This window comes from Haliaeetus leucocephalus, unplaced genomic scaffold, assembly GCF_000737465.1.
Source record: "Haliaeetus leucocephalus isolate CR32 unplaced genomic scaffold, Haliaeetus_leucocephalus-4.0 Scaffold984, whole genome shotgun sequence".
Taxonomy (NCBI): Eukaryota; Metazoa; Chordata; class Aves; order Accipitriformes; family Accipitridae; genus Haliaeetus; species Haliaeetus leucocephalus.
The window spans coordinates 1,517,143-1,541,661 of NW_010973420.1; the positions used below are offsets into that span (position 1 = coordinate 1,517,143).

The 24,519-nt window shown below is 40.1% G+C and overlaps 1 protein-coding gene across 3 annotated transcripts in view; it reads left to right on the plus strand.

Moving 5' to 3' along the window:
* Positions 1-9,210: 9,210 nt before the first annotated feature.
* NUP210 (nucleoporin 210kDa) overlaps positions 9,211-24,519 on the plus strand; it is a 66,537-nt gene continuing 51,228 nt past the window's right edge. For all 3 annotated transcript variants that reach the window (XM_010584411.1, XM_010584414.1, XM_010584412.1), the window contains exons 1-4: positions 9,211-9,417; positions 18,957-19,093; positions 19,888-20,019; positions 23,494-23,590. In XM_010584411.1, the coding sequence (XP_010582713.1) occupies positions 9,248-9,417; positions 18,957-19,093; positions 19,888-20,019; positions 23,494-23,590 (536 nt within the window). In that variant the 5' untranslated portion in view covers positions 9,211-9,247. The remainder of the gene's footprint in view (positions 9,418-18,956; positions 19,094-19,887; positions 20,020-23,493; positions 23,591-24,519) is intronic.

The window sequence follows — 24,519 nt, forward strand, 5'->3', positions numbered from 1 at the left end:
AACCTCTGCTGAATTGAAAACTGACAGACTAATGAATTAAATTCTCCACATAAGAACAACAGTGTTGACAGTGAAAATCAAGATGACTTGTGATTTATCCCTAATCTGAAGGAAAAACCAAAACCAAACCAAAAAACCCAACTACCCAAAACTCTGCAAGTACAAGCACCTGCAATTTCCACTGACTTTTATGGGACTTGAGAAAAAAACAGGCTTGTTAGGAAAAATACAAAACCAATTAAAAAAAGAGGAAATACCGCCTCCATATACCTGTTTCACTTGCTGTTTACAGAATCATTGAGCTATCAAACAGTACCTTAAGCACTTTTTCCCCTACAAAATTGTTAAAAGTGCCTTGGCTAGAATATCCTTGGAATGTCAAAACTTGTGTAGGTATTCAATCCAGAGAGGACAAGGTATAGAATTTATAGCTAATCAAGCCTACAGTAAAAGATGAACAAAAATGAACTAAACTGATGACTACCTTAGCTATAATCATGTTGGCAGGACATGCTCCCTTGTCAAAGTAATTTAGTTTTTTCTAGATATCAGAAAATTTCTCACATTTCTCTGACACTTTGATACAGTATCTGTAGCAGACATTTCTGTAAGCAAAAACTATATTTGGAACAAACAGCACCAAGCCACACAAAGAAAGGCAGTTTCTTTGTGTTCTGCCATTGTTATAAAAATTAATGTATTAAAACTTAGATGTGTTATAAACATCAGCAGAACATCTAGTTATTTCTGAAACTATCATACTTCAGCATGTACAAAACTGTGTAATTTATACAGCAGCTTTAAAATATGCTAATTAGTGTCTTCCAGATACAAATCCTGTTGTTTGAACTTTGTACCAAAGAAGGCCTAGAAGAATAATGCAAAAATACTAATGAATATTCACATGCTCTTGAAATGAACCTCCTTCATTCATGAACATTTTGAGACATCAAATTTTATTAGCACAAATGTTCACAAAAAGTATACAGCTGTAATAATGCATTTAAATTATCAACATTTTAATAACCTGTATTACTGAGCTAATAAGCCTTTTCACAGGAAGCCACTGGGAGATGTGCCTTGTCTTACTAAAGTTTTCAATATAGGTTCTAGTCAAAGCAAATTCCTTTACTTAAGGAGTTTACAAAGTGTTTACAAAGTGCCTGAAGGCAGATACAGGTTCCTAATGTGTGATGCTGAGAAAATTCTGTTAAAGTTTAAAAAAAAAAAAATGGAGCATTCTGCCTTTTAAGTCCTATTGGATGCTATCTGCATAATTAGGTACACACTCACATTTAATCATCTGGATCGCCAACTTTAGAAACTAAGACCCAATCTCAAAGATAAATTAGGGGCCTAAACCTAAGTGAAGGTCATTGTAACCAGACTAGCCTATAGTTTCAGTGGTCATGCCAGAGTAGGGCAGCATTCAGCGTGTCCTAATTCTTCTCCATATATCCACCATGGCAATTTAGATGTTTGTTGTTCAGCGGAACACTGGGCCACATCATACAGTCAGATTTACTGTACTCAGATCTGTATAGGAGATTTTAGCATGCGCAGTGGCTGCGTGCAAGATTTTCAGGGTCCCAGCAAGAGCTAATGCTACTGTCCTGTCTGAAGAAAGTCCTAGTCAGCCTCCAAATTTCACCCAAATCACATTTCCAGACATGATACAGGCCACTTGGCAAACCCAAATATATAGTAGACTGGGAAGGTGCTTGGTATGTTAGACGGGGACATTCATTGTGAAGAATGGAATTTCTAGCATAATCTCAGATTTCTTTCATGGGTTTTAGTTGCATGTCTGCAAAATGGGGATAATGGGCAGCTGTGAAGACACATTAATTAAATACCTGTGAAGCACGCTGTACCAGTGGTAAAGTGGCAGTGTAAGACGCAGGACAGAAAGGGCAGAAGTGAAAATGAGGCTTGCATGTAACTAGGATGAGTCAGAGTCAACACAGAAACAAAAATCAAAATAGGAAAAAGGTGTATGCACTTAGAGATGGCTGCAAGCAGCAAACTTCAGACCTCGGTTTCAAAGGCCATGGAGTTTAGCTTGCTGCGTCATACTTTGCTAGCCTGGGTACAATTTTACTCATGCAAGCTGTGTCTGTGTTGCTGGGACTAGACCTTGTTTTGCCAAGATTCTGAAAGTATTTTTTTTTTAAAAAGAGACCTTTAAAATCTCTGTCCAGTGCCTCACTATCTGCAGTGAATTTGTCTCAGTGACACTGTATTTAACTTTATTTGTCACAATCTCATGAGTGATATGAGTTTGCAAACTCATATCGAAGATAACTTTTTTGCTTCAGGAATGGTATCTTTTTTCAATGTTGAATATTCCATCCCCAGGGTAACTTGACTGGTAGGTGGCCTACCTGGCACAGTGACCCTGAAAGGAATTAAGGAGACAAAATAGAAATCAGTTCACTTCAGTGCAATGTGTACATGATACGTTATATTCTGTTGTGCATTGCAGCACATCCTGCTTTTCTACTAACATTCTACTGCAGTAAGTGAAATCTCCATTGGAAGGACTCATTATACACATAGCAGAATTTGTGTTAGGTTTCTTCAAGGTCAGCAAGAGGTGCTGAATTTGTTGTACTTCTGTATATATTAGAGTGGAAAAAATAGAATTTATTTTGAATACAAATTTTCAATTTTACAGTTGAAATGCATACTATGTACTGCCAGTATACATGGAGAAATACAGAGGAAGTCTGACAGTCTTGCTGGGTAGGTACAGAAGCCCTCTAGATCATTGTCAGTGCTGAGATAAGTGAGGTCAGACTACTGCAGGAAAAGAATGGGAAAAATAGAAAAGGTGATGGAATTTTATAAATTGTCCCATGTTGGTGTTTAAAGCATAGAAAATAACAAACCAATTCAGAACAGTGTTAATGTTTAAAAAGACTCAGAATTATTGTACTTGATTGCCCACTTAAAATTTCTGAGGTGTACATGCCATAACTTGCAACCAAGTAACCTTGGAACGATCTCAATTCACTTTCCTTAGTACTAAGTCACTAAACATATTCACATGCCTATTTATAAATTGTATTAATTATTTTCAAAATTTAAGACTACTGTGTTTTCCTAAATTTCCCTGATGTATTTAAAGCACAAACAAAGGTTGGGATTTTTGTTTGTTTGTTACTTGTCTCGTCTTGTGAATTCTCATCACTCATACATTCATTCAGTTGTTCAGTGAATAGCTCATTAATATGATTTCTATCTGTGTATAAAGGCACATGGCAAGACCACAGTTATGTAACTGTTTGAAAAGACAGCTATAAATAACCTACTTTAATAACCATAAATTTACATTAGAAAGGTAGATAAACTCTGAAGTGAAAAACGTTTATTTTTATCTGATGTTACTGTTTCATAATCTCCGTGTTATCAGATTCATCCTGAATAATTTAGTAAGGTCTTGGGGCTTTAGACCATCTGGGAAAGTCTTGCATATCAAATGGATTTATATGATAGGAACAGAGATTTAAAAAGGGCTACATTTCCCTTTTGGGACTGAGTCTTACTTACCTGGTACACATTCAAAAACTCCCGGTGACATCCCTAGCAGATTAGACTACGCAGAGAATGGCAGGTTTGGCCCTTATTTTACTGATTTTCTAAACACAAGTTCTCCTTTCTGAATACTCTGAAGGAAATCAACCTTGATGGAATTTTAAATTTTCCTTCCTTATTACCATTAACTGGCTGCCTTAATTTTGGATATTTACTGAATTTATGCCTTCCTTTGGCCAAAAATCTTCTCTTGGAAGGAAAATACTGGCAGGCATAACCAAAGTGTTCAGTTTTATAGTTGCTATCAATCTATCATTATCTCTGTAGAGAATGGTTGTAAGACTGAGAGGATGTTCTCATAAAATCTTCAATAGGCGTATGAAGATACAGAAAGTCTAATACAGTAAATTGAACATGATAACTCTACTAGTAGAGAAAGTGATAAAGAAATAATCGAAAAAGGAATGTTGTTTTATGTACCCTCTAAGTCTACGATACCTATTTTAAAGTAATGAAGTGTAATGCCCCCTCTTACAATTAGATCTCCATAGGTAGGCAGGAGCAGCTGAACAGAGACATAATGCAGAGGCAGGAACCTATCCCATGCATTTCTGGCAGCAGGATCAATGCCTAATTAATGAGTTTTGCCAGTCAAGCTTAACAGTTGTATGTATGTAAGATCTTCCATTTAATTTTTAAATAATGGATGGCTATAATCACATACTCAAAGACAATTATCTGTGAACTACTAATTCCCATGAGCCTTTTGCTAGTACTAAGGGACACCAGTTGTAATCTTGTTCCTCTGTTGACTGTGTTCTACAGTACCTTTTCATATATTGGACTACTTTAAATATCTCTTTGACTGATGTTTCTTTGGTGGAGATATTTTTGCAAGGCTCTGCAGCTATGAGGATGAAACCAGACAGCAAACTAAGCAGAAGAAAAGCACAGCAATGAAAGCCATAGAGCTGGTCAGCCAGCAAATACACATAAAGCACTGTACTTTGAGATCAGCGATGGGTAAGACAGACACAAAGGGGGCTGCTGAAGTGTTATAAGATGCGGCCTGATAAGGAGGAAGGAAACTGACCATCTTTCCCAGTAATTTTTGCAGGATACTTTTTTATTCTTCACCTTAAACACAGACAACATTAGACAAAAAAAGGTCCATCACTGTTATCCTCACCTTAAGTTACTATTCCCAGACCACTTTCTTTCTCCAAGTCTATTAACCTGCCCTTTTCGTCTCCTGCTCAGCCTGGTGTAGGCAACTCCCCATCTCTTCTCAACCAGAGCTTCATCCCTGGAGGAACAGTCTTTTCATTAAACGTGTTACTCTTATCTGTCAGTTGCTCTTTAGACTTTAAATCAAATATTATTTTATTTGAGAGGTTCATGAGTGTGATAGCACAGAATATTTTTCATCGTTCTGCTGTGTGACCCCTGATTCTTCCAGTTTAATGAAACTGTTCTTAAAATTAAATTGTACACAATGCATTTAGCTGCTGATACTACACAGAGCCAGCCCTATACTGTTACACGAGTATAGACATACCTACAAGGATTATGGTTGGAACTGTTTTGAGTTAGTTTGACCCAGTACACTTTAAAATAATCTTCCACACCTCATTGCCTTATCATTTTGCTGAAATTTCACTTTCTGAGTTGCAATTATTCAGAGTTGGGGTTTTTAGGGGGGTTGGGTTGTGTTTTGGTTTGGGGTTTTTGTTTGTTTGTTTTTTGTAGAGGAGCGTTTTTAAAGATTTTAAATTATTCAGACATGTTAAAATATGAAATGCCTGAAAATAAAGTCTGGTGTTCCTTGGCGAGATGGTTTTAGTAACCTTTTTTTTCTAGAGAATGAACTCTAGAATCTGAGATTTTCTTCATTCAAAATTTGTCAGAGACTCAGCCCTCAATCCAGGAAAGCACGTATGCAGAACCGTAATATTAGATACATGCTTAGTACTTGTATCAAGTTGGTTTAGCCTTCCTGAACATGATGAGCCCTGCAAGTTCTTGTACTGCCGAAAGACGAGACACACATATTGTATACCCTTGAGACCTGAGGGCTGGGGAAGCATTGAGGCAATTCAAAGGGAAGACAGGCAAACAGGCACCATCATCATCACTGTGCCATTCAAATACTCTCTTTTTTTGAACAAGGATTTAAAATTATGTCACTGTGAGCAGAAGATCACCTCACAATATACTGATACAGGTTTCTTCTAGCTTTATAAAAAAATATCTCTCCACCAGAAATTGATTAATTTAAAAGATTTAGTCCAAGTATGTCTCCTTACTTCCTTGGGAGTGTTTTCAGATCTTCAGACCAACCAAATGAGTTTGTAAAATCTTTCAGTAATTCTCCCCCTTTTATTTTTGTATTTCACTAGAAATATTATCAGCACCTGGTGTTTTGTTATTTACTGCGTGTATTTTGATTGCCTCTTAAATCTCTTTAAAACGTAATTCTTCCACTAATGGCTCAGCTGCTTGGAGAATAACCATTTATTGTTCGCCTTTATCCCTCTCACAACTAAGCAGCTCATTAAAGTACTCCCTCTATCGTTCTATAATTGCATTCTTTGTGACTAAGAAATTTCCATTTTTGTCCTTTATCAGACTTACTCAGGTGTACATTGATATGCGTGTAAAATTATCTCATATTCCTAATATGTCTATCCTGTTCCTATTCTCAGCTAACCACCCCACTGACCGGAGGTATATTTACATTCTTTGCACTGTCATTTTAGTGTGAGAAAGGATGTGCTGACTCCATACTGGTCTCATCACTGCAGTATGGAAAGAGAAAGTAGAGCACTGCAGCAACTATGCTAAGTCAACCCATGATTTTAGTGACTTCTCACAGAGAATGCAGCTACACTGTCTGCCTCCTAGCCTACTCTTCTCTGTCCAAAATAGTCTTTAATGCTAATGCAGTGCTGCAATGCATGACTTTCAATTTAAGCAAGCAGAAAATTTGCTTCATAATTTTACGGTGTAACAGGAACTGCAGAGTTGCTCATCAATGTCTCCTGCCTTATTCTACTCTTACAATTGCTTAGTATGCTTTTGAGATATGTCAGACATTTAATTGCTGTACTTAACTGTCATGTTTCATCAATAAGCTTTAAGGTCCTAAGCTCACTTTGCTGTTCCTTTTGAAAATCACTCAAGTCTAAGAAGTATTTGAGAACAACAATAATTTTCCAGTAATGCACTGAATACTCATCACCATACACTGCTGATGAAAGAAAGTAAAGACATATTGAGATTGCAAAACCTACTTTTAAAAGCTAGGAAGCACTGGGATACAGACATTTCCTCACCTCATTCACAGCACAGGATGCAAGGTACTCACTAGCTACTTCTTATCTACTCAGTTGTAATTATATTAACCGTAAACATATTGTACTGATTTAGTCATGGGCTGTTTTGTCACATCCCTCCTTAATATATAAGTCTTCACTGAACTTATCTTCATAATATACCTATGAAGGAAGATTACAGACTGACTGACACTAAGAGTAAAGAAAAAAACCCCCAACACTGTATTTTGGGGAGCAATTTAAGGCGTAGTGGCTTGATTTGCCAGAGGTTTTAATACCATAGATCTTTCTGGGCCCAGCTCCCAGTGACTTAAATTGCAGCTGTAAAGTTCAGCTCTTCTCTAAATCAGACCACACAATTTCAAGATGTGCATTCAGAAAATGAGTAATATACAAACAGAAGCTGCAGTGAGAAGTGAACTGTCCAGCAGCACACAGTCCTCTGGGATAGAAATGGAATAGCCTTGCTGAGGTACTGATAAATAAAACACTAGCTGAATAAATATTGAAAAAAAAAAAACCAAAACACCTCATAGGTAAATAAAAAGTCCTGTATAAGTTTACTTACTTAGAATAGATGAGAACTGGTTAACTTCTACCCTACCTAAATTAGACCTGGGTGAACTTTCAGGTGGCGTCCCCGGACAGCATCTGATCTTCCTGGGCAGAATTTAACTACCTTAATTCCAAGATGATTGTCCCTTCTTAAAACCCCTTTTCTTGCTGCATATACATACCGTCCCTCTGTTGTAGGTAAGAACAGGCAGATCTTCCCACACAATAACTTCATTCACTAAATAGCTTTGATTAATTCCAGGAGCGTGACCTTTCCCATGCACCATGAATGGTGAAGAGATCCTACCATTAAACGTACGTTGAAATGATGATACATATGAATGCATACTGACAACAAGGACAAATTAAGATTGCAGTACCAGCCTGACTTTCCACTTAAAAAATATAATGGTCTTTCGAGAGTACTTTCAGGTGTGTTCAGTTTCTAAAAATGCAAATTATTAAATACACAGAAATTCCATCTTACGGAATCGTGTTTATCCCTACATAAATCACCAGTTCATTTAAGTCTTCAGCAAAAACATCCGTAACAAAGTGAACTGAGTAAGACAATGCCACCCTCAACAAAGTCCAATCACCACCAGGAGGTAAAATATACATTTTGCAATATGTTTACAAAATATAGCGGGGGGGGGGGGATCAGATTGAGACTTGTGATTCCTGAATTCCATTCCAGGATCTGAACACACTTAAATGATCACAGATCTGTCAGTGATGGTTAAAACTTCCATCCTTTTTCTTCTTCTTCCTACATTGTCCTATTTCCCATACTGTTCCACCATGCTTTTGCGCAATACACAGGAAAAGGTCAAGCTCGCGTTAGGCTGGCTGATGAAATCTGGCTACTTACTGTGCTCCTTGGAGGAGCTCCAAGTGGCTCAGACCAAGACTGCTTGTGGTATTCACCTGGTTTGCAGAGTTCACGTACCACCAAGTTCCTTGTCTTGACTCCTTTACCTTTTTCTGCACTTTGGTCTGCCTACCATTTTTTTTCCCTAGGACACAGAGTACAGGAGAATAAGTCTTCTTACTTGAAGGGTATAAGGATATAGAAAATCGGTGTTTTTATAACAACAGAACTGTTGCTTCGCTTAGCTGTTAGCATCACTGTATGTACCGTAACGTGCACACTGGAAGAGTATAGTATGCAATGTAATACCTGTATCCTCGATGGATTTTTTTTAAGGGTTTTTCTAATCCATAGGATTTAGGCTTTAATCCATTTAGGTTGTTGGGGTTTTTTTTAATCCATAGGTCCTATTTTTAAAAACCGACACCTCATCCCACTCTGCCTTCAGCAGGGCTCGTGGAAGGTGCTGTCCGGGGCGAGGTGAAGACGCGCCACGGTCTTCGCCCCACGTCCCCAGTGGGGTGAAAACACCACATGCTCCGTTTGTAACCAACTCGAGGCGACCTGCTGAGGCGGCCGCGGCGACAAAGCCCCATCCAAGCCGCAACCCTCAGGTCTGTCCCCTTCGGATCCCGCCTGAAGAAAACCCACCTCCCTCCCCAGCTGCTCAAGCCGCTTTCCGACACGCTCCCACCCCCACAGGAGCCCCTTTTAGCCGCCAAAACCCGGCCGCAGTTGAACTTGGCGGACGTCCCTCGCCTCGACCGCGGCGCTCGCTCCCCGCTTTGGCGCCACTAGAAATTACCTCAGGGAAGGCGGCGCGGCCCCGGGGGGCGGAGGGGCCCCCTCCGCCCCCCGGGGCGCCCTGCCCCGCCGCTGACGTCCCTCCGCCCGCGGCGCATAGCCGCCCTTTCCCGCCCCCAGCGGCGGCGGTTGCCCGTGGCGGAGCATGGCTCCCCCCGCGCCTCAGGCGCTGTCTCTCCTCCTCCTCCTCCTCCTCCTCCTTTCCCTTCACCTCGCCGCCTCCTCCAAGCTCAACATCCCCAAGGTGCTGCTACCCTTCACCCGCGGCACCCGCGTCAACTTCACGCTGGAGGCCAGCGAGGGTTGCTACCGATGGTGAGTGCAGGTGCCGCCGCCCTTTGTCCGCCGCTTCTCCCGCTCCCCCTGCTGCCGCCGCCGCCCGGATGCACCTGCGGCGTTTCCTCAGCCCGCGGCGGGAAAACGCGACTCGGCGGAGCCTCATCGTTCCCTCCCTGGGGCCGTTCCCCTGAGGGAGACGGCAGCGCCAGGCCTCTCCTTCGCCGTTAATCACGTTCCTTCGGGCGGTTTTTTGGGGTGGCCCCGCAGTGCGGGGGGCAGAAACGGAGATAATCCCTGAAGGGAAAGGCTGGGCTTTACAAACCATCGCTGTTTTGTCTTTTTTTTTTTCCTACAGCGCGGGTTAAACCTGCTGGAGAGGGGCTTTGGCCAGAGGCCGGGGTTGAAAGAGCCCTGAGGGGAAGGCCTCTGCCGTGGGGGAGCTTCCCGCCATGGCTGGGCGCCTCGTGTGTGCCTCACACCCCATGTGTGCCCACCCCACTGCCCCGCGTGCCCCACGCATGCCCACCTTGCTTCCCTGCACGCTCCACGCGTGGACACCCTCGGTGCCGCCCCGCACGTGCTTGCCCCGCAGCCCCACGTGTGTGGTGACAGCACCCGGAGCTCAGGCTTGCGCTGCTGGGGTAGAAATTCCCTCACTGTGGTTATTAGTGAAGGACTGAGGGCTTTGAGTTTGGGGTATGGGTGTAGAGAAGGAGGGACCGAGTCGCAGCACCTCGCTGAGGTGAGAGCCTCTCGGTGCTGCTGTAAGCGTAGGCAATGCCCTGAGCGCGTAGCTTGGGGAAGATGAAGTCAAGTTGTAAAAGATTATATCTTTTCTGGTTTTCTTTTGGAGGCCTTGGTGCTGAGCAGGTGGGATATACTCAAGCGACTTAGGGCTGGCAGCCCCCAGCCCGTCTTGTGCAGGGGGGAGGCCTGCAGGCCGGGCTCGCAGGCGGCAGGTCTGGGTTGTGTTGAGAACTGGGGGCTAAAGGCAAATACTATGGTGTGTGCAGATTCAGAAACTGTGTCGCAGTCTTCATGTTAAACAAGTGTTACCAAATCCTCATCCTTCCTTTAGCATACCAGAATTGTAATTTGGATCAGTAACAAGCAGGAGGTACCCACCTGAAAAAAAATGTGGTAGTCAAGATAGGTTTAGGATGATACTTCCGTATATGCCAGATGGATGTGTGTAGCAGTTTTCAGTTGTTATTTTGTGGCTGACAGTTACTGAAATACATCTTGTAGGGCTATATTTTCCCTCTGTCTTGGTTTCTTTAGCTGGTGGTCCTACACTTCCCATCCCTGGGCTGGTTACGAGCCTTTGGTCTGTAACAACTTACACATTTGAGGGTGTACACAAGAGCAGTAATCAAGAGTTTCTGCAAAAGTTGACTGAAAGGAAGTTACTAGATGAGCTACATGTGGTTGTGTAATTTCATTTTTATATGGGCCATTTTAGTGAAAATCTTGCAAGTATGGCTCTTTTCTTTTTCCTTATTCTAATCTTTAAAGGCAGCTGAGTCTTTAAAAGGATTTGGTTTATGTGGTAAAGTACATTGTACAAAGCTAAAAAACAAACTCATCAAAGCACTAGTAAAATCTAGGAGATGTAGACTGTCCTGTTTTGCCAGCAAACTGCTAGGTGATGCTGGGCTGGCTACAGCCATTCCTGCATGTGCCAGGCGCTATCCAACTGTCAGAAGTATGTAGACCTTTGCAAATATCACTGAGATCTACAGATGAAAGGATATAAGATCGTACTCTAGGGAAGTAACAGATTTGGTCCACGTGTGTACCTCTAAAGAGGATGATTTGTAGGCACTTCAGAGCATGTTATATTGGTGCCAGTTGCCAGCAATGGGTTGTATTCCTCATGCAGATAGGCTTCAACATGCTTTTCCATCCTCTCCCTCTGTCTGCCCTTCAGAGATTAATTAATTAATTTTGGTTGAGAATTAAGGAAACTATACCAACTTCATACAGAGTGTGTCGTCATCTTCCGTACCAGGGTTGTAAATGTGTATTTATTCACTTCTGCTTTGCAGGGACTGGCAGGATGTGGGTGGTAAAACTCAACGTGTGCTTACAAAACCATCAGAAGGAGCCAGTATCTGTGTGTGTGTGACCGAGCAGAAGCAGCCATGCTTGTCGTGGTGCTCAGAGCATGTTTGCTGGATTGCATCTGCGGCTCTCTTTCCCTCTACATCCTTGCCCCCACAGACCTTGAACTGTAGGGGATTAGAAAGAAGTGTACTTTGGAGGGGCAGGCAACTCCACAGCTACTTGCTGGCAGGTTTCCTGTACTTTCCTGTTAAAGCTGTCAGTAATAGCTGTTACTGGAAGGAGGCCATTAAACTGAAGAAGTTAGGAAGTACCAAATGTAATGACTTTAGAAGTAGTGACTGTTCCTCACCCAGAATTTGTAAAATGATGGGTGGGTTTGCATGCATGAAAGCAGGGATTTAGAATGGAAATTATAAGACTGAGGCCCTTTGTGTCTGGAGAGGGGACTGAGGTTGTGTAATATGGGTGATTGTGAGGTTAGAGGTAGTGTATGAAAGGTGTTCTCATCCTACAGCAGCATCTACCTTCAAAAGACATCCTTTGAGTATTTGAAGGGCTGCATTACTCATCTCAAACATTCAGAATTCATACCTGAGTGTCCAATTTCATGAAAAATCAGTCTATGACATGTGACCTTATTTCTGTCCATTTTCCCTTTGGGGCTTCAAGTTAACCTCTGAAAGCAGGAGATTTTCAGAGATTGTAGTGGTGTCTGAGAATTCCAGTGATTCAAAGGGAAAAGGTCAAATTTTATCGTCATCCCATCAGATTGGGAGCAATGATAAAGTTACAAGCATGGCTTTAAAGTGTTTTCTGATTTTCAAGATGCTCGTGCCTTCTGGAGTTTGGGTTGCCTTTATGTTAGAATTATTTTTTGGTAAAAGCTTTGTTTTCAAAGCATACGGTGTTCCCATCTGTAAATATTGTACATGGTACTATCTTCTGGGATAAAACACAGTCTGTGCAGATATATTTAGCATTTAAATTACATCTGTATTTATCTTTTAATTACCTTAATCCAGAAATTACACCTGGAAGAATGAAAGCATTCAGAAGCAGAATTCTGTCCTTGAAATCTGCCTTACCATAATAACATTTGGGGGGGGGGCGGAACACACACAAAAAAATCCCCATTTTCCTCCAAGGTATACAACATGGCACAGGGTATTTATAGTAGAAATTATCTGGAACGTATAAATACGCTTACATGTCTGTAACATTATTTCATATCTTGTAGAATTGAGGTACATGGTGAGAACTGGTGGAAAGTTGAAGCTTCAGGAATTAGCTTTGAGAAATACAACCGCTTGAATTTGCACCATTGTCCATGGAAATCAGAGGTTTTGCTATGGAAAGGTTACAGCTATAGGAAACTGCTCAAAGGTGATAATGGCCCTGTACAATTGTGTTTGTTGCAAATACAGTGAAGGAGAGTTTATTGCCACCTTAAATAAAAGGGTTTGTGTGTGCTCCTGAAGCCCTCACTGATGAGGTTACATAAAGTTAATTGCTGTTGTGAGAGGAGCAGGTGGCAGAGTGCTGGAGTGAGAGATCCAGTGGCTGAGTGGTGTTTGAACTGCATAATGCACAGGTACTTCCAGAGAACCCAAAACCCATATGCAGCACTGCAGTTGCAGTAGTTGGCTGGCAAAGCTCATTTTCTAGCTCCTTGTCTTGTCATGTTTCTGATACTGGGTTGTAAATTTGTCCTATCATTCCATGGGATGTACGTGGTGGCTTATGTTTTTAAAAAAAATCTATATTAAATAGAGTGCTGCTGATCGAGGTCTGTTACTTTGCTGTAAGACTGACAATCTCATCTCTGATATTCTGGGGGTTTTGTTGTTGTTGTCTCATGGATTACCTGTTTTACCATGGGTCTAAAAACCCCTGTCTGACTCTCACTGAAAAATGTTTTGCGTGATACTGACTGTTAATTTCCATATTATGCAATAACATCTTAAATAATGATTGTTATCCCCTGTTATCCTTACCCCTTCTTTAGTTCTCACCTGCTCTGCATTTGCTACTTAGAAGGCCATTATAGCAGGCAACAAAATGTTCTCCCTCTCTCTGGGAGGTGCCTATGCTGCTGACTGTCAGGTAGGCTGCACTGCAGCGTGTTATTTCACAGCACGGCTTCAAGCTCTTGTAGATATCAGAATGAGCTCAGAATTGGGTTGGGATATCCTTGTTGGTAAAGTGAGACAGGCTGCGCTGCTGCGGCTCAGGTCTGTGTTACCCGGGTAGGTTGGCTCAAACCCATAGCAGGTAGCGTGAGTCTGCGGCATAGATGTTCTGCCAGAGTTGAAGAGGCAGAAGAAATAATCGTGATTTTTCTCTTAGCTGATGTGTCAACCTGCATTGCAGGTTTATTGTCGAAAAAACTTTTTCTGAATCTGAGCATAACCTGCCTGGCAAGGAGGACAGAAAGAGTAAGGACTGTTCTTGATTTTGGGCAGCTTTCACTGCAGAACACCCATGAATTGTTTTAAGACTCTCTTTGGGTGTGGATCTCACCTTAGTAATTGAAGCTTTAAGGGTGTCTACATGTGAGAAGGTTTAACAGAGTGGATAATTTGAAATAATGCAAAATGTGACATTTGTGTTTTGGAAGTAAGCAGCCATTTTTTTAGTTTTGTTTTCTAATTTGAAATGAGGCTAAGCTAATTTCAGAGCAACTTGTGTAGACCAACCTTTATCTATTGCATTCTCTTAGTGGGAAGATGACTATCACTAGTGTGGCATGCCATTTTCCTTCATGCAGCTAGAAAAGGTACAAAGATAAGTACTTACGGTAAAATGCTTTTGGCTGCCGGTTGATTTGATAAAATATTAAAGTTACAGTTCAGCATCTGGGTTGGATTTTGAGAACAATCATTGCTGGCTTAATTCTGCTTCCTTTGAAGTTAATGGGCATGCCAGCTGATCACCAGTATAAAATCCCATAAGCAAAAGCTTCATCCTTGGCTCATTCTGTGGTGTGTGATGTTTCTATTTGCTTTTAAAGCAGAACTGGATGGAGGATTTTTTTGCTGTTTTTTGTTTTCCCAGTACAATAAGAAACATCCTAGGAGAGGATTGAGTGAACAATAGAGAGATAATCTGCCACTGTGTTGTTAAAAATCCTTAAGAGTTGAGGGAACTCTGCCAGGCTCCCTCTGTGTTTGCTTTGGAATGGGTTCAGTTCCCATATCCTTGGTTCTCTGGGAATCTATTTTTTATCATACAACTACAGTTGTCTGGATCCTGTTCTGGCTCTTGTGTCTCTTTTCATTTTTGTATGTCAACAGTGTTAGTCCCAAGAGTGACTAGAAATAAGGTACCTAATGTATTGGTCAATCCAGTCTTACCAAACTCTTGGAAACCTTTACTATCCAGTTTCCCTCTGACTACATATCTGCCCACATGCCTGATACAAATTCTGAAAGATTAGATCAACTGACACTCATGGTGCATCTCCACAAAGGTGGATTTTTGCTAATTTAGTCAGTTGAGTGTAGTCTGAAGAGTTGACAAAACAATATAAAATGCTGAAGCAATAAGAATCAACGGAGTATTGCTGGAGTGTGGAAAGAGTAGTATTTGCCTGATGTTTAAACCAGCTGATAAATTAATTAAGTATAATCCTTGAAGTATTCACATATGATATTACAGAACAGTCGATTAAAAATGTGCAGGCATAAGTTTGGGTAGATCCGTAGATAAAATCTTGGCATACGGTTCTGTGTCCAGGGGGCAGGCGAAAATCATGAATGAAATGGAAATCAGCAAGAAGACTGGCAGTCTTTATTGCAAGTGTCATTAATTCCTCAGCCAGTAGGTTATTATTCTGAGAGAAATAAATGTTGGGACTTTTGTTAGCTTTTTTTCCTCACCTCCTCACTATTCTTTCTAGTGCTTCCTCCCCTGCCTTGCTCTTTCTTACAGAGACTGGTATGGGATCGAGAGCTAGTGCCAGAAATGCTTCCCATTGCTTGCTTCTCAGGATCTAATTTTGACCTCTGACAAGCCTAGCTTTCAATATTGCACGCTGATGTGCTGCCGAAGATCTGCTGTAATTGGAAGGTGACATAAGTTGCAGTCTCTGATGTCATTTTAAAGCAAAAGTCTCTTTCTTGTCCATCTAGGATGCAGTAGTGATCCCTGTGTGTATTACAGCAGAGTAATGCCCCTGTAGTACACAGCTTATTTGATTAGTGCCTTATCCTTTCTGTACTTGACCCTGAATCGGATGTAGCTGTAAACAGAATGTGCTTTTGATATTGCCAAATGATATTGGGTAGTCATCAAATATTTCATATGTTATGGTGTAAAAAACAATAGTCATGCAGATTTGGTTTTTAATATAAATCAATAGTAAACCAAGCCTCAGAAAGGCCCTGCTTCACCTGCCCAGTTAAGGTAGTTGCCTAAAATAGCAGACATACTATTGCTAATAAAATTTTTAAAAGTAAATAAAAAAGTAAGAAATTCAGCTGATATTCTACCTCCTATTTTAAACTACTGTTAGAGACCAAATAGTATCTAATCTCAGGTTCCCTACTCTAGTGACAGCTAAGAGTTAACCAGCATTCAGCTGTAAAAGCTTAAAAGTTCCTTTATAATTGTGGTGTGTATGTAAGTTTACAGCTAAAATTTAATGCAAACTTTTAGTTTATCTTTGTTCCTTACTTTTTCTAGTCTGAAAAATATCCTGTAATTAGATTTAGTTTTACAACACTGCTGTTAGTGCAAACTGTAGTGGTTATGTATTACAGTACGTAGCCATGTATTAAAAGAACAAATACAGAACACAATGAAACCCCTGTTGTGTTGCAAACACAGTCAATTTCAGACTGTAAGAACACAAAAACCTTGAATGAATAAAAAAAGTAATGGCAGAGAATATTAAGCAATATAGTGAGCTAAATAATAAGAGTAAATGTCCATTCCATACATATAATGCTTATTTAAAAATGCCTGTATGCACATTAAGTCAGATCCACATGCTCAGCTTGAAAAGCCTACCAGCCAAGTACAGAAAAAGCCTTACTGGTTGTGAATACTAACATTGTTTAAAGAAACTTGCTAAATGTTGGAAAACTGTTTCATGGCTGCCTAAGAAGCTACAGAATAACACAAAAATAACTAATTGTTCACTCTTAAATTAATTGCTGTATAGCAAAGTTAAATGTACTACTAATATAGAAAATAAATAATACTATTTTAGAAACAGTGTAAACCCTAGTTTAAAAAAACATGCTCATATTTGTGTACATTGCTTAGGTATCTAGAATATAACAAAACAATTTTCAGGTTTAAGCTTCTAATTGGTGTTTAAATTGTCAATTGCATACTGCTGTGGGTTGTTACTTTGAAATTTCTGGGTTAGCAGTTGCTACTGTTTTTTCAAAATCCTTTAAAACTAGTCTTTGTGTAAGCAAAATATTGTTGGGAGCACACCAATATTATGAATTAATAATTCACTGAATTAATGAATTTTGCCGAAGACAAAAACATCATACTGCTATGCAGTGTCTAATGAACCTGTACGCCGCCATTAGCATGCACAATTAAAAGTATTCTGACTGGGGTTTTGTGTCCTCAGATTGCAAGCTTTTGGGGCCTCCTTGTTTGGATAGTATAGTATGATAAAATCGAGGCCCATATGTAGGGAACCAGGGAGCTGACGCAAATGTATTTTTGTTTCTGTGAGAAATGCAGTGTTTGCTGTCTTACCAACTGCTTCGAACCAAAGAGGTCTTGGAGTTCTGCGCGATTGGATTTGTCTTCAAAATTGTGCTTTTCATTGCTTAAGGTTGAAGACAGGATTTGTGGTTTTATTCCGGTGACTACAACCAGATTGGTCCCTGTTCACCTGGACTGCAACTGTTAACTCTAAGATAACTGAACATATTGTGATATGTTATTTTTTTAAATGGATACAACTGTAGTTAACAAGAAACTTTGTTCTTCACTGTTTTGGATTGGTTGGTTCTGCCAGTAATAAAAGTAGGTAAAAACCTACATCTGGGGAGAAGTGCATGTATGATATTGTTCTTTGTTTGAAGCTCCCCTCCAGCTCCTTGCTGAGTTAGAAGATTTTTTTCTTCCCATAGATCACAGGTAGGCATTTTTTAACATCCTCCAGAAGAAAAGTCTAAATCAATCCGGTTTCACCATCTTTACCAGGTGGGGCTCTAGTGCCTGGTTTAGACTATATTTACCGGATAACGCAATGTTTTCATCAGAACTGCTGTCATCATCTGGGAGAAGCAATTCCTGAACAGCTTTGTCATTAGTGCTTTCTTTCATTGTTTTAATCCTTCAAAGGACCCTTGTGAAAGAGCTTTGACTCAGGATCCCTGAGCAAACAGCGATGACTGCTTCAGGCGCTTAATTCATTAGCAGCTTAAGCAGGGTGCTGGACTCTGAGCTGGAGTCCAAGCAGGCTGCATTTCTGCTTACTCTGCAGAGTAGCATGACCAAGGGGTTGTGTGAAGCAGCCATGACCCAGTTCTGCAAAACAGTTAGTCAGCAGCAGATCCCAGTTCAGAGGGGTGGTGTTCTTAACTATTTGCAAGAGGTATGGCCTGCTTGAATGTTTTAATTGCTTTGAGCACTCTACATTTAGGCCTCAGATGTATATTGCTACTATCTGAAATTAATTTCAAGAGGCTTGGTTTTTAATAACTTCTAAATTTTTTTTTTCTCACTGTACATTTTTTGGCACACAGGAGGTGAGAACTGGGCTCCACGTTCCTACAAGCTCATTCCTGGAGCAGTTGTGTTTAGAAAAGCCATACAAGTCATAGCAGGAAGTAACAGATGCATCAATTTTAGGTCAAAATTCCATGTAGGCTTACATTTCACCAAAGATGATTATACAACTTTGCGTGTTTTACACAGTGTTACATACTTCAGCTAAACAGACTAAATCAATTTCTTTTTTAATTCCTGATTTTAAAATGTTGTTTCTTACTTGTTCAGTGCCTCTGCCACAGCAAACATATGTAATTGTGATGTTCTGTCATCATGGAAAACTTCCAACTTTTTCAGAACTTTGTGTCAAACTTGTTTTGGAAATGCAATTACAAGTGGCAAATGGAGCTTTAGCTAAAATTATTTTACCTTCTACTTCAGTGTTCTGTATGTGGTTTTGCTTGTTCCATGCCTCTAAGCTAATAAATAGTCAGGGCAAAGGCTTTGTAATTTCGTTTAGTAGCTGGGTGTAGCTCTGAATTGACTGAATTACATTCAGTGGTGAATGTGCCATGGTAGAGAGAATGCTGTGTTTGTCTGCCTGGGCTCTGGTGGGCTTCTGGTCTGTGCTTTCGCCTTTCCTCAGCCTGCACTCACTTCTGCTGAAATCCTCAAGGAGCTGTTGCCATCCAGCTCTTACAAAAGTCAGGTCCTGACCATGTAGCATGTCTCATGTAAATTATTTTGGTGGCTTTTAAACCAGACCTTTGATTTCTGTCTAGCAGTAACTTAAATCCTTCTAACACAACCAAATAATCTTGTAGGTCCTCCACGAGGCCAGAGGTTGCGAGCATAGAGCTGGCAGATCAGGATGAGCGCCAGTGCTCACAGAAAGCTGTTGTCCAGGCACGGTCCTCACAGCCCACACGTCTGACAAGTATCATCTTTGCTGAAGATATAAGTAAGTTTTAACCTTTTTAAGCACACCATTACTTGTTTATGGGCATCCTGGCATCCTCCAGAAACAAAGTAGAGATTTAAAAGTAAACAAACCAAGAAATTTCCATTGATATGCATAGTCATTTTAGACTTTCCATGGGCATGGTTTTTATGTTCTGTTTGTTAAAGGCCTCAAATAAGTGTTAATGATATTAATGATACATCCAGGAAAATGGGTAATTCTTTAAAAAAAAACGGGGGGGGGGAGGGCTGAAAATAATTTCGGTACCTACTTTTTACATGATGCAAATTCAGATGGTTTGCATTCAGAAAGCTGGAAGTTGTCTTTGTGTCTGTTATACAATATACCTGGTTAGTTTCTATAGTGGCAGATAGGCAAAACTGGATGGTCAATTAAATATCTTGCTGTCACTAAATGAAGAAGTATATGGGGTTTATCATCTGTGGGTAAAAGTCATTAAGTTCTCTAGAACATGGGCCGTGTCTGACAGTTGCACTGTAGAAACTCCTAATATGTACTCAGAGACAACATCTATAACTGTTAGTGTAGATGGAAAACACAATTTTTAAAGATTTATTCTAAAGTTCAGTGAGGGAGGGAACTGCTTTTCTTGCTTGCTTAGCCACAGTCACCATTTGACCAAGAGTTTCTTAGTCAAGGTCATGACCTAGTTTCAGTTCCTTCAGCGTCTTGTGTCCTTGGCTAAATTTGAGGTGCATTTTGTCTTGTTGGTGCTCTTCATGAGCATGTCCAGTGTTGCTGATTTTATGTGCTCTTTCCGATGTCTCTTTAAGCGACTGGACAAGTGCTTCGTTGTGATGCTATAGTTGATATAATTCATGGCATCCAAATTGTGTCCACAACAAGAGAACTCTACCTTGAAGATTCACCACTGGAGCTAAAAATTCAGGCTTTGGATTCTGAAGGTAAGAGATTTACTAGTAGGAGATAAAATATATATTGAAACTCTTAATTGTCTGATATTTGCACTGGTTTTATTTGTGACACGATTGAATGTTAGAAGCTGAACTGAGTAATTTAAAGGGAGTTCTCTGGATAATACATTCAGTAACCTATTGTTTTTGTTTAAGTGTAAAAATCTACATACCACATGAATAGAAAAATCAAACACTGCTTGATTTCCAACAAACTTTGCTTGCCTTTTTTCCATATTTTCCCAGGAAACTTAACTCTAGCGCTAACAGTATTTTTAAAAATCAGAATTTAAAACAAAGGTGTCAGCTTTTAGCAATTCTACCTCCAGGTCAGGAGTAAGAATGTAATGGAAAAAGTCCCAACACTTGTCCTGTTGAAATGCCCTATCAGGATTTAACTAGCCTGAGCAAGGCTGCACAGGAATGTGAAGTAGTCTGTTTTGGTTTGGGGTTTTTTTTTCCCTTTTTTTTCTTTTGAGCTGAGATAGTCTAAGGAATTTTGCAAAACAACATTTTATCTGAGTCCAATCAAGCATCCAACAAGATGTTCAGAGATGATGTTGAAGACCAACCACCTATTGCTTGGATTAATATCCCTAAATTATTATAGAAACCCTCACTTTGGGGAGGTACCATTTAGGCTCATAAAATCAGTGCATTTGGACTGAATGCATAATTTTTTAATAGAAGCAGAAAACTTCTGCTTTTCATACTGTCAGTAGCATCAGAAAAAGAACCATGACGCTGGTAAGAATTTCATGCTTTGGTTTCAACAATCGATTTTATAGGCTGAGTGATTTTTTTAGGACTACTACTTGGCTGGAAGGAAATGACATGTAAAGCAGCTATAAAAAGTTGAATTGTTTGTTTTGGGTAGTTGATAAGCCCATTCTAAATTTGTTTGTTTGTAAACAATGAATGCCAGGTTATGTATGGCAATATGTTAATAATGAAAAGTAATTTTGTTTTCTTATACTATGCATAATACTGGATTCTTGGCTTGGCGTTTCTGCAAACTCTCAGGCATGCTCAATGGACAAATTTGCCTTGGAAGCCACCCAATTTGGAGTCTGAACAGGAGCAGGGGTTCAAAACTCACAAAGGTTTAATCTGCATGACTGAAACAAGGTGTTGGTTAGAAGCCATAGGGCTAAACTTCCCCATCTAGGTTCAGGGGATCAGGATACACTCAAAAGCTTTGAAAATCAGTTCCTTTTGACCCAAATGACCTTGGGATCCATCCTTGGGTGACCTTTGAACATATTGGACTCTCAGTGGTCTTTCTTGGCACACTTTAAAAAAAAAATAAATAAGAGCAGTGGCAAGTTTATTGAAGGACATAATTGTTCAGGAAAAGTCAGAGAATTGAATACGGGACTTCTGAATACTTTTTTTTTAATATTCAGAAGGTGAAAAAATCAATATAAAATAATTATCCAGTTCAATGAATATTGGGAAAAATTTGGTTAGATTTGCTGAAAACTTGCACAAAGAACGGGTGTCAAGCCTGTTACTGGAGCCTGTGTGAGAGGGAGAGAGAGTAGGTGATTTGTATCAGCCCTTGTATGTACACAATGTTGCAGAGACATAGCTTTTGTCCTGGTATGTAAAGTTGTTAAGTAGGCCCTAGGGATGTACCAAGTGCGATTTGTTTTGGGCTGATGGTGATTATTGCATCTTACATTGCCGGATTATTGCATCTGGTATGGGTCAGACCATTCATTAATATTGATGATTCTACTCTTGTGAGTATCGATGTATCTTTAGGAATAGTTTCTTTCCTTATTCTCTTCCATATATTGTCCAGTTATTTTTTTCATAAACTGTATTTTTTAATCAGTTACATTAATGTCAGTTCCTTTTTGTACATGTTTTTAATAAGCCACTCCAAATATAACCTCAATCTCTATTTCTTTTCAAAGATTACTAATGCAAGAGAGGAAGATGATCATGGAGATCTTTGGCCAAATGAAGTATAGAATGTAGAGGGGAAAAAAAGTCATACTATATATTGTTTTCTTTTATCTGTTGAACTTTGTTCAAGTTATTTTATTATGACTTAACCAAAAGCGAGTTAAACAAGAGAAAGACTTAAAGATGTGAGTTTGCATTTCGTTGGCTATGAGTGTGCAAGGAACACTGGCTTCCTGCCCCAGCGATGGAGCAGAGTACATCAAGACAGCTCTCCTTGTTTACTGGGGTTTGCTCCAGCCTTGCCAGCGAGAGCCGCTTTTCTGCTGAAGCATCACAGAGGAGCAGCTCTGGGCCGGGTTATGGCTGTGGAGCAGGAGCACAAGTTGCTGCCTACACTGACATCTGAGGAGCCTGGGAGGGTAATGTTACAGCTGGCCAGGACAGCTGGTCTGCAGCTCCTGTGACAGCTGTGTGATCCTGCAGGGAAGGACAAAGACATAATACAGTTCGTGACAAGCGCTGTACTACCTGTCTGCCTCCCTGGGTGCTGCCTCTGATAGGCTTAACCTGGAGACAGCTGCTGCCCTCCGTGCTGCAGATATAGCTGATGCAGGGTCTCACTCATTCAAGACAGTATCGTCTGGGAATGCCCATGATGGATTGTCTTTGATGACCTGACTTTGCCTTCGTAGTGAGGGACCCCAACAGGAGCCAGGACAGCCAGGCCCAGTGGTGGTTCAGAGGCTGTAAGGACGGTTTCATGCTTCTGCTACCAGTTTGCTGCAGCACTGGCTGTGTCCAGGCATAGCCTCTCTGTAGTGCCATAATGTGCGTTTCTCCACTAGCCTTGTTTTCAATAGGAGCAAAACAAAAGAGTGTAATACAGCTTTGCAAAGCTAAAGCATGCATCACTAAAGAAAGTTAGACTTGAATGTGTGTTAAATAATCCAGTCTCAATCAATTTTAATTATATTGCCTTGTTTGTTTAGAGTTTTATGTTTAAAATCCTGTTTATTTGGGATTTGGAGCTATCTGCAGTAAGTTGTACAGAAATGGGAGAAACAACATAGGCTGTGTTTTGTGTTAACTTGTCTTAAAACATTTTTGTGGCTTAAAAATATCATAAACCTTTAAGCATAAGAATTTGAAAATAAATTTGTGTTGATTCTTACTTTATTAATATAGTCACAAATGTCAAAGGGAGTAACACAACTGAAAATATATTTTAAAATACAGTAAATACTGGGATTTCAGCTCCATATTGTGTCAGTGGACACTAGTGGGCTTTGTGAAAAACGAAGTGGCATATGGTGTTGCAAAATATAAACAGAGAAGCCAGTTAACAGAAACACCTTAAATTTGCCAAAGTCAGTAAAGTAAGGTAGATCGTGGTTTGTTTTTTTTTTTTTTTTTTTTTAACTAGATAACAATAATGCTTCTTTTAGGGATAAGATAGAGAGATTTCCTAGGGGAAAAAGTCATAGTTTGTGTTCCAGGAAGACTATATGCTTGCTATTTAATTTTGTTTTAATCTGATTGTTTGATTTCTAGGAAACACTTTCAGCACATTGGCAGGGTTAGTCTTTGACTGGACAATAGTAAAAGACACAGAGGCTGATGGCTTCTCAGATTCCCACAATGCATTACGGTAAGTTCATTTAATTTGTTCTCGAAAATCTGGTGTCCATTAAGTTTGATATGTATGAATATTTCCCCACATAGGCAGTTTACTGAACTGATGCCTAAAGTAATGCTTATGGGTCAGTTGTTTAAGTTTTGGGGTTTTTTAAGTGCCTGGTCAACAGCCTGGGCACTCTCATCCCTGTTTAATTTAACAGCTGATAGTATTAAAGAACATCCCAGGTAGCTCTAATGCAACCACTAGAAATAAATAGATGCAACTGTTGATCTTCCCAAAACATCTTGTGCAAAGGAAGGATTTATCAGTAAGACTGTTATCCCAGGATTTTAGCAGAGATTTTTTTATTTTTCTTAAGGAAAAAAAGTCCTCTTTCATTTCAGAAAGGAGCTCTCCGAACTTGAAGAGTTTCAGGTTTCAGTCAACACTTAGTTCCGGTGTTGAAATAGCTTTCAAAGTAGCTAACCTTTAAATTGGAACAGATCAAGTGCCTGCTTGTAAGCTAGATGCAGCTCATAAGGCCAGATAAAATAATTCCGTGAAAGGCATTCAATGAAGGCATTGAATATATTGTCTTTCAGACAAAGCAATGAATGGAAAGCACTTGCTTGATAAATAAGCCATGATGCTTGGTTTGTCATCTGTACTGACTCAGTAAGTTAATTGGAATTTAGAAGTGCTGTATTTTGTGGAAACTTCTATCCAAAGATCTTGAAAGTGCTTTTCAACTCACTAATGAGATAAGTGTTTTTCAGTGTTTCTGTATAATAAGGAAATATTCCCTCCATTTAATGGAGGTGGAGTTCTTGCCCAAAAGTCAGAAGGCTCACCTGTGGCAGGGATAGGAATAGAATCCAGACTGTGAATGGTAGATCCAGGCTGTGGTGAATTTTGAGTTTGCTCAATGAGAATGTTGGTAGAAGAAAATGCCTCCCTGA